At 39.5% G+C, this 11,434-nt stretch overlaps 1 protein-coding gene across 2 annotated transcripts in view; it reads right to left on the reverse strand.

Moving 5' to 3' along the window:
* Nucleotides 1-9,683, reverse strand: part of PHLDB2 (pleckstrin homology like domain family B member 2) — a 103,844-nt gene extending 94,161 nt beyond the window's left edge. Inside the window, exon 1 of one of the 2 annotated variants that reach the window (XM_065876058.1) lies at nucleotides 8,340-9,683. In XM_065876058.1, the coding sequence (XP_065732130.1) occupies nucleotides 8,340-9,674 (1,335 nt within the window). In that variant the 5' untranslated portion in view covers nucleotides 9,675-9,683. The remainder of the gene's footprint in view (nucleotides 1-8,339) is intronic. The other variant, XM_065876060.1, reaches the window with a different exon arrangement.
* Between the last annotated feature and the right edge of the window lie 1,751 nt (nucleotides 9,684-11,434).

Below are 11,434 nucleotides of genomic sequence, written 5' to 3' on the forward strand. Positions count from 1 at the left end.
ATTTCATCTTTAAAATAAGTTTGGATTAGTTTTATTATAAAGAGATTACTTTCTCTGAACTTCTTTACTAGTTTACTGAAAAGATAAGCTTCTCTATACACTTCTATATACAGTGTAAGATTAAGAAAAACATAAAATTTGTGTTCAACCAAACAGTTATAACTATGACAAACTTTTTTATATCAATAGTAATTAAGTTCTGTGATGTGTCAGCTTAAACACAGTTTACAATATCTTAAGTTAAGGGCTTCTGTCTGGAGTGTCTGATTGTTCCAGAAAGTGAAAGAAGACCGTGAAGAACAAAAATTGATGGAAATTAAAAAATTAAAAAATTACATATTTGGATGTCAGGGAGATCAAGATAGTGGAGAAAGAGGACGCTGAGCTCATCTCCCCCCAGGAACACACCAAAAATACAGTTTTCTGCAGAAACTTTGCAGGCCAGAAGGGAGTGGCATGATATATTCAAAGTGCTGAAAGGGAAAAACCTAAGACCTAGGACACTCTACCCAGCAAGGTTATTATTCAGAAGTGAAGGAGAGATAAAGAACTTCCCAGACAAGCAAAAACTAAGAGTTCAGCCATACTAAAGTAACCCTAAAAGAAGTGTTAAAGGGTCTTCTCTAAGAGGAAAAGAAAAGGCTACAACAAAATGTTTATAGGAAAGAAAAAATCCCACAGATAAAGGCAAATATATAGTAAAGACTGTGGATCAACTACTTAAATAATCGAGCATGAAGATTAAAAGACAGAAATTGTAAAATCAACTATAACTACAATAAACAGTTATGGGATAGACATGAAGATGTAAAATATGACATCAAAAACCCAAAAGTGGGGGAGGGGAGTAAAAAACGTAGAACTTTTAGAATGTGTTTGAATTTAAATGACTATCAGTTTAGAACAAGTAGATATAGGTCAACATATGAACCCCATGGTTACCACAAATCAAAACCTACAATAGATAGACGAAAACTAAGGAGAAAGAAACACAAGCATACCACTGAAGAAAATCATCAAACCACAAGGGAACAAACTAAAAGAAGAGGAAAAAACAAGAAGAACTACAATAACAACCAGTAAACAAGTAACAAAATGGCAAGAAGTACACACTTATCAATACTCACTTTAGGGCTTCCCTGGTGGCGCAGTGGTTGAGAGTCCACCTGCTGATGCAGGGGACGCGGGTTCGTGTCCCAGTCCAGGAAAATCCCAAATGCCACAGAGCGGCTGGGCCCGTGAGCCATGGCCGCTGAGCCTGCACGTCCAGAGCCTGTGCTCCGCAACGTGAGAGGCCACAACAGTGAGAGGCCCGCGTACCGCAAAAAAAAAAAAAAAAAGACACAGGATGCCTGATTGGATAAAAAAAAAACAAGACCCATCTATATGCTGCCTACAAGAGACTCACTTCAGAGCTAAAAACACACACAGACTGAAAGTGAGGGGATGGAAAAAGATATTTCATGAAAATGGAAATGTAAGAAAGCTAGGGTAGTAATACTCATATCAGACAAAGTAGACTTTAAAACAAAGTCTATATCCAAAGACAAAGAAGGGCATTATATGACGATAAAGGGATCAATACGAGAAGAGGATATAACACTCATTAACATATTTAGGTTCTTCTATATTAGTTAACATATACCTAATATAGGAGCACCTGAATATATAAAGTAAATATTAACAGACATAAAGGGGGAAATTAACAATAATACAATAAAAGTAGAGGACTTTAACACCCCTCTTACATCAATTGACAGATCATCCAAACAGAAAATCAATGAGAAAGCAATGGTCTTAAATGACATATAGACCAGTTGGACTTAACAGATATCTACAGGACATTCCGCTCAGAAACAGCAGAATACACATTTCTTTTTAAGTGCACGTGGAACATTCTCCAGGAAAGATCACATGCTAGGACACAAAACAAATCCCAACAAATTTAAGAGTCTAGAAATTATATCAAGCATCTTTTTCAACCACATGGTATGAAACTAAAAATCAATTACAGGGAAAAACACAAACATGTGGAGATTAAACAACATGCCACTAAAAAACCAGTGGACCAATGAAGAAATCAAAGAGGAAACCAGAAAATACCCTGAGACAAATGAGAATAAATACACAGGGACTTCCCTGGTGGCACAGTGGTTAAGAATCTGCCTGCCAATGCAGGGGACATGGGTTCAATCCCTGGCCCATGAATATCCCACATTTCGTGAAGCAACTAAGCTCATGTGCCACAACTACTGAGACTGTGCTCTAGAGCCGAGCCACAACTACTGAGCCCACATGCCATAACTACTGAAGCCCATGCACCTAGAGCCCATGCTCTGCAACAAGAGAAGCCACCGCGATGAGAAGCCCGCACACTGCAATGAAGAGTAGCCCCTGCTGACTGCAACTAGAGAAAGCCCATGTGCAGCAACAAAGACCCAACACAGCCAAAAATAAATAAAATAATTAGTTAAAAAAACACAACTTTCCAAAAACTATGGGACACAGAAAAAGTGGTTGTAAGAGGGAAGTTTATAGCAATACAGGACTATCTCAAGAAAAATCTCAAATAAACAACTTAAATTGCCATCTAAAGGAATGAAAAAAGGAATAGAGAGCACAGAAACAAACCCATATACTTATGGTCAATTACTCTGTGACAAAGGAGGCAAGAATATACAATGGAAAAAAGACAGTCTCTTCAACAAGTGGTGCTGGGTAAACTGGACAACTACATGTGAAAGAATGAAATTAGAACATTCTCTAACACCATATACAAAAATAAACTCAAAATGGATTAAAGACTTAAATGTAAAACCAGAAACCATAAAACTCCTAGAAGAAAACATAGGCAGAACACTCTTTGACATAAGTTGTAGCAGTATTTTTTTGGATCTTTCTCCCCAGGCAAAGGAAACAAAAGCAAAAATAAACAAGTGGGACCTAATTAAACTTCACAGCTTTTGCAAAGCAAAGGAAACCACCAATAAAACAAAAAGACAGCCTACTGGATGGGAGAATATTTGCAAATGATATATTCAATAAGGGGGTTAATATCGAAAATATATAAACAGCTCATACAACTCAATTTAAAAATAGGTGGAAGACCTGAAAAGACATTTTTCCAAAGAAGACATACAGATGGTAAACAGACACATGAAAAGATGCTCAACATTGCTAATCATCAGAAAAATGCAAACCATAACTATAGTGAGATAGCCCCTCATGCCTGTCGAAATGGCGATCATCAAAAAGACCACAAATAACAAATGCTGGTGAGGATGTGGAGAAAAGGGAACCCTAGTAAACTGTTGGTGGGAATGTAAACTGGCAGAGCCACTATGGAAAACAGTATGGAGATGCTTCAAAATACTAAAAATAGAACTACCATATGATTCAGCAATTCTACTTCTGGGTACATACCCAAAGAAAAGAGAAATCAGTAATTTGAGAAGACATATGCACCCCAATGTTCATAGCAGCATTACTTACAATAGCCAAGATATGGAAGCAACCTAAGAGTTCATCAACAGATGGATAAAGAAGATGTGGTATATACAGACAATGGAATATTACTCAGCCATAAAAAATAATGAAGTTTTCCCATTTGCAACAACATGGATGGACCTGGAGGATATTATGCTTAATGAAATAAGTCAGCCAGAGAAAGACAAATACTGTATGTTAGTACTTACATGTAGAATCTAAACAATAAAACAAATGAATAAACATAACAAAACAGAAAGAGACTCACAGATATAGAGAACAAACTGGTGATAACATGTGGGGAGAGGGACGGAGAGGCAATAGAAGGGTAGGGAATTAAGAGGTACAAACTACTATATATAAAATAAATAAACTATAAGGATATATGGTACAGTATAGGGAATACAGCCAATATCTTTTTTTTTTTTTTTTTTTTGTGGTACGTGGGCCTCTCACTATTGTGGCCTCTCCCATTGTGGAGCACAGGCTCCAGGCGCGCAGGCTCAGCGGCCATGGCTCACGGGCCCAGCTGCTCCACAGCATGTGGGGTCTTCCCAGACTGAGGCACGAACCCGTGTCCCCTGCATCGGCAGGTGGACTCTCAACCACTGTACCACCAGGGAAGCCCCCAGCCAATATCTTATACTAACTTTAGGTAGAGTATAATCTATAAAAATGTTGAATCACCATGTTGTACACCTGAAAGTTATACAATACTGTAAATCAACTGTACTTTAATAAAATAAAGTTACATTAAAAATTTTAGATTTGCAGAAAGGGAGCTTATTTGACTTACTTTATAATATCTGCAAATAGTTAATTCTGTAAAGATGTAATAAAATGTTAAAACTTTGGCAAAGTTTGAACAACATTGATGAGTTTATTTATGAAGTAATTTTTTATGAGAAGTATCCTATTAATGTAAAACTAAAATGCAATTATCTCTTATTGAAATTACTTACTTACTTCTCTTGGAGAAATCAGCCTATGCTTACAAAAGATAGCAAAAGTTTATTTGTTTTGTAATCTGCCTAGAGAGAAGAGTTTCAGTATTTCACAAGAGTAATCTTTTGTGCCTTGTCCTAACTGGGATATATACTTGCATATTTAAAATGACCAAAAACAGCTCCTCATCTGATTATTTTAAGATTTATTGTTTATAATAAATAACTTATTCTCACTTTATTAGGTAACCAAACTGCGAACATTCATTTTTCTCAGGCATCCACAACGCTATATTATTCAAATAACATAAGCTCTGATTAATATTTGATTTCACCTTCCCAAGATCAGACCTTAAATTCAGGAAAACAATTTTTTTCCAAGATACCTTCTACATTTGAACTGTCTTTAAGTTTTCCCAGAGGACTATTGGGCAATGACAAAGAATTTTTTTCTTAACCTTACAAAAAGAAGAATGCTAGAAATAATTAGGTTTATTTGTTAAGCCCCTTCTTGATAAATAGCTCAACACTATCAAGAAATGCATAGGAAGATTTGTCAAATCCAATGAGAAGCTCAGCCTTCCCTAGGCTAATTTTGTACAGGCAAAATATTATAACATAAAGTTCAGTGATTGCATACTTTACAGAAAGGCCCTGGATATATGTCAACGTCCTCACTCTCTGTAATACGTTCTCACCCTCAGAGGAAACACTGATTAAATAAGACCAACATGGGCTTCCCTGGTGGTTCAGTGGTTAAGAATCCACCTGCCAATGCAAGGGACATGGGTTTGAGCCCTGGTCCGGGAAGATCTCACATACCATGGAGCAACTAAGCCCATGTGCCACATCTACTGAGCCTGTGCTCTAGAGCTCACAAGCCACAACTACTCAGCCTGCATGCCACAACTACTGAAGCCTGCGTGCCTAGAGCCCGTGCTCCACAGCAAGAGAAGCCACCGCAATGAGAAGCCCGTGCACTGCAATGAAGAGTAGCCCCCTCTCGCCACAACTAGAGAAAGCCCGCGCAGAGCAACGAAGACCCAACGCAGCCAAAAATAAATAAATAAAATAAATAAATTTATTAAAAAAAATAAGATCAACATCTTATTGCCTAATAGAAGATTTAAATTCTCTTTCTCGTTGCAACTGTTTGTTAAATTAACCGTAGATTAACCATAGCCACTTACTTTTACCCTCACCCAGTAGTCCACGATTTCCTCTCATGCTTTCCTAAAGACTCTGCTTAAGTTATAGGTGAGGATGTGCCTTTAACAAAGAAAGACAGTCTCAGAGCCTCGTGGACAGAACTCTACCAGATACTCTTCACTCTTGATATGCAAAGAATGGACTTAGGGTCAGAGGCTGACAGAAGAGCTGACATTACATAGACAAGTATGAGATAGTACTAGAGGCTAAATCAGATTTTCAGGACTTCTTTTAGCTCAGAAATAGATAACTTCATAAAATCAAATTAATGACCCAAGGTTAGAGGAATAAGAATTAATTACATAGAACAGATTGAACTGAAACTGGAAATCTAATTTATGAATGTGGACATGTATTTTGGAAAATTACTGGCATTATCTTAATGTTCTATCTTCTGATGGGGAAAACCCTTTTAGCATTCATGCTGATCTATATCTAACCATCAATTTAGTTGACTCCGATGTTGCAAACTAAATGAAACATTCTTTTAATGTTAGTTTGTTCTCCTTGGTCCTTCAGATTCAGGAAGAAACATTTTTTTCTGAGACTTTTTAATGGCAATAATATTATTTGCATGGGCTCAATAAGAATCTGTCCTCCCTTTTACTGGAATATAATCAGACAAATAGACAATACAACAGAGGCCAAATGTAGAGTGTCTTACTTAAAAATTAGCCTCACTTCATCAGATACGACAAGCCCCTTATTAAGGAGAAAGGGTTATAACTTCATATCTGAAGTTAATACCCAAAGCTTCTCCCAAGAAGTTGAACTAGGACCTGTTTGTGGCTTACAGGGCACCAACCTTATAGGCAGTAAAAAGGTCACTTGCTGGATAGCCAGGAACCTTAGCAGATTTGGGAAAACTAGAGGAAAGAAAAATTCACCAACTCTTATAAGTGCTAAAGGTGAAACCAGTTTGGGACTTCCCTGGTGGCGCAGTGGTTAAGAATCCTCCTGCCAATGCAGGGGACACGGGTTCAAGCCCTGGTCCAGGAAGATCCCACATGCCGCAGAGCAACTAAGCCTGTGCGCCACAACTACTGAGCCTGCGCTCTAGAGGCTGCAAGCCACAACTACCGAGCCCACATGCTGGCCTAGAGCCCATGCTCAGCAACAAGAGAAGCCACCACAATGAGAAGCTTGCGCACCACAACAAAGAGTAGCCCCCGCTCGCCGCAACTAGAGAAAGCCCGCGTGCAGCAAGAAAGACCCAACACAGCCAAAAATAAAAATAAATAAATAAATAAGAGTTTGGTTTCCTACCCTTAGAACAGAAGAGTAAATAAAAGCATTTAAGGAAGACCTCTGGAGTGGAAGCCATTGAAATGCTCTCCTAGGTAACTTAATAAATCATAGAAGTTGATTCTCTGGCTTTATCAATGACAGCTGTTCAGCACAGTATAGCACTAGATTTGCTATCTGTATACAGGAAGGCTTTTACATGCTAATTAAAGGTTTTTCTAGCTTATGTCAATGAATCAGGCCCAAATACAATGCCTTTTGTGATCATGAAAAATCTTTGGAGATTATTTATGATAACAAAGGAACTGCCATACTGGAGCACCATCTAACATCCACCCACAGAATACCAAATTCTCTAGGGGTATACACATTTGTTTTCATTCACTATTAGTGATTAGGATATTTGGAAACTCTGTAAGGATAGACATTAACTTATCAAAAACTGTGAGTGATTGGAATAATTATTTTTCTAAAATTTCAAGCAAATTCTGTCCTGTATAGATGCAAAAGTTTCTGTTCATTATAATCCAGAAGTTATAATTTTATTGTCCTGTAGGGCATTAACTAGTTTTGTATGTGATTCAGAAATCTTATTCCAGCATACTTTCTTTTAGTAACTAAAATACTTTTGATACTCCTACACTTCTGTAAATCAGCTTTACCATCCTGCAGCTTCCCACATTAAGGAAATCATTAATCATTAATGAATCAAAATAATCTTACAGGTATTCACCCTAAAAAATTATGCTTAAAAGAAAATAGAAAAATGCAGCAGTTTGTTCTTACTCATTAGTGGGACTCTCCTGTTTCCTCTTTTCTTATTATTTTCAATATTTTTTACAGTAATCATAAATCCATAGAAAAAGACAACTCAGTAACTTTTTTTGAGCATGTGTAGTTTAGAGTCACTATATGTATTAAGATATGGCTGAAGGGAGTATGGTGTGTGTGTGTGTCTATATACAGTGCAGAAAAAAGGTTGAGCACCACTGGGGCAACCTTTCAACTTTACAGACAACTTGCTATACAGAGAAACTTACTGCCTAATTTCCAATGAGTTGTCATTTCACTGATTATTACCATCATAGCATATACATGCAAATTTGATGACATAAATAATACAAATCAGTGTTTCCTCATAGTCTTAAGAGAGAAGTTTGTAAGACTTTTAAAGTAATTCAGTAAAATTCACAGCTATCTTTGTTAGATTTATCAAGAATTTATACTTGTGAGACCTCTGCAGAGCAACTTAATATAACATTAGGCACACGTAGGCCTTCAAACTATCCATTTGTGACTAATAATAGTGATCTGGGAAGAGGAAGGTTAGCAGGAGGAAATCTAGGAAGGGACCAGTGGCTGGTGCACATGGAAATTCTACACATATATCCTTGGGGTTTGTCTCCAAGAAGTTATTCAATGAAACAGTGAGGTCAAGTCAGATGAGAAGATTACCAATCGCTCCATCTCCTGCTCCCTGAGTCTCTCCTCCCTCTGCCGCCGGTGATAATCCATCAGGTCGTCTCGTCCTGAAATGGAGCTAATGCTGCTTTTCCGTTCCCGAAGGACAGGCTGGGGGGTTCCTGAGGCCTGTCTGAGGCTGTCCGGATCGGCATCATCAAACTCAACAGACCCACACGAGTAGTTCCTCCTGGCCGCAAACGCTCTGTCAAGCTCTCCGGGAGGGAATGAATGACCTGGGCTGGTCCCCAAGTAGGAAGCCCTATCAAGGTCATCAGAGGTACAGGAGGAGGTGGAGGCCAGAAGCATCTTCCGAGCCACTCGAGGACTGGCAGGGACGCTGAGGGTGGAACTCACATAAGGATTGCCCTCAGAGGCAGAGGTTTTATAGGGTAAAGCTCCTGAGCTCAAAGAAGAAAAATTCAGGTAATTGTCATTGTCTGTGATGCTATGAGGTAGATCCTTTTCCCCCAGTTTCGTTCGTTTGTAATTGCCCAGAGAGCTTCTTGGAGGCAAACTGAGAGGTGCCAGCTGATTCTCTGTGGCTCTGTGCAGCCTGGGGAGAGATCGGCTGTAGGCGCCCATGTGACTGAGGCTGCTGCTCGAGTACTTCCTAGTTCTTAAACTGATGTTTTCAGATGCCAGATCCTTGTGTCTGGTCACCTTGGGCTGAAGTGTCAGGTTGTCCTGGATGCTTATTTTCCGGGCTTGCTTTGGGCTTGAAGGCATGCTGGCTGCCCCTGACCTACCGATGGACAAGGAGCCAGTATCACCCAGGGAACTTCCATTCCACATGGTCAAGAGTGAGCCAGATGCTTTTCGGCCTTCCAGCCCTCCGAGAAAGTAGACATTGTCATGGGATTTATTCCTTGAGCTGTATTTGGAATAGGGAGGCTTCTCTGAAAGCCTCAAGGACCTTTCAGTGTCCCGGCCTGTAAAATGATCAAAGTCTGTTCTCCCAAGTGGATATCCACTAAGAGAGGGTGAAGTGCTGCGTAAAGGGGTGGGAGGTTTCACGGAAATATTTTTGTCATTTCCATCGCAAGAGAACTGCTTGGTTCCCTGGATTTTGGCCAAGGAGGGGCTACTTCTGACACTGGTTCCCAAAGGAGAAGGGCTTCTTTTAGCAGGCACAGGTTGTGAGAGGGTTAAATAGGAACCAGAATAGTCTCCATTGGTTTTAAATCTCAGACTGGAAGAATATTTCTTCGGGCTCAGGCTCTCCATCATGTTTTGGGAATCGTTTTCGAGGGAATTCGCAACAAAGCCCACCTCTAAGCTACCATTCTGTAAATCCAGCTGCTTTTGCATGTGGCTCTGCTCTGCCATAATCTTGTTGGAATCTGTAAAGGAAAAAAAAAAAGAAAAAGCTTTACTTAACAAAGAAGATTTAAAAAGACGAACCACATTTTTCATCCTACAATAGGTTTGCAGTCCAATCTGTTGTAATTAAAAAACACAAATGCTGTTTTAGTAATAAACCTAGAAAAGCTGTCCTGCAAAATGAAGATGAATAAAGACCACTGATCTGGGATGTTTCTTGTACAAAAGAAAAATAACTCAAGAGGACGTCAATGAAATTTGAGAGGAACAAATCCCTAACCAAGTACAAGTGCAAGATGAGGTTGGTACCTAAAAAAGACAATGTCCCTTTAGTTTTCTAGTCCCTGGAGGACCACCTGCTTCCTGAGTACCTAGCAAAACCCAAAGGGATGCTGCAATGGGCCTTCCTTTAGATGTCTCTGCAAGAATCATTAACCGCTCAGAAGTTAAGTCCTGAGGAAACTAAATTCACATTCTGGGAGAGAAAGAAAATTTTGTGTTAGACGCTGATCAATAACATGAGGGTTAGAAGATGATTCTTTAAAGGGGGGCTATGAGAGTTACCTTCTCAACAAAAAGACTTAATAAAGCTCCCGCATCCACCAGAGAAAGGTAGGTAATAGTAGAGGAAGGAGTGTTCCCCATATTCCTGACATATCAGGGTCAGGGTGGAGTATTTAAAAACCTGAAACTGACGCATCCTTCAAGCTCCCAGGCATCCCAGAGGCACCATGATCATCCTTGATCTAACTCTCTCCTCTCATGGAAACACCTTTCTCCTTTTGCACCCATCCGAACCCACCCATTCTTCCAGGATCAGATTAGGATTCTATTTTCCACGATGAAAAGAAAATTTTTTTAATGGATGTACCCATAAGAATATGTTTTGGACCCTAGTTTGAACAATATTAACTTAAGAAACTACAGTTTTAGTCTATGAAAATGTCTTTTTAATCACAAATTATCACTGTAAATGTGAAGCCTTATATTTCAAACGGATAAAAATATTTTCTTTAAGTTATCATCAAAGTGAAAACACAATTTAAACATAAATTTGAACTCAGGTACTGCTAAGACGGTCCTCCAACTCCTTAGGCACCTCCAACACTGGTTACTGCATCTCTGCACTATATATAAACAGTATTACTTATGGTTAGTAATCATAACGTGTGACCAAGACACAAGTTTAAGGCAGAGGGTTTTCTAGTATTTCTATCGTACTCCAGCCCCTCCTGACTCCCATCGCCCCACAGGTGAGACACTCAATGAACGCAAGTTTTCAGTGTCCATCACAGCCTTCCCCACTCCCTCCCAGCCACAGATGGAGGACCTTCACCTTGCTTGGTCACCCTCAGAGATTTCCTGGGCAAATGCAGGCAGCCCAATGAGGAACTGCTTCTTACCCAGAGAGTGGGGCAAAGAAACAGTTTGGCTGCTTAAATCCTAGAGATGGGCTGAGTCCTCATACTCCTCAAAGCTGCAGCTTCCCACAGGAAGCTCTGCCTTGGGTACCTTATCCTCCAACCCAAAGCCCTACCCTGATGGATAAAAGCATGACTGTCTTTTGAAGTGGACCTCAAAAAAATTTTTGAGATTCTCCTTTAGAATTGCCTCCCAGCTGGGATCTGGCCCTGCCATCTGGCTCTTGCCAGGTCTTTCATTCCTGGGGAATGCATCCAAGACAAATGTCCCTCTCAGCAATTGTCTGCCACTACCAATTCTGACCTCGAAAGCAACACCAGTCTGGTTTGAGCTATATCTCACCA

Source organism: Phocoena phocoena, chromosome 4 (assembly GCF_963924675.1).
Source record: "Phocoena phocoena chromosome 4, mPhoPho1.1, whole genome shotgun sequence".
Classification (NCBI taxonomy): Eukaryota; Metazoa; Chordata; class Mammalia; order Artiodactyla; family Phocoenidae; genus Phocoena; species Phocoena phocoena.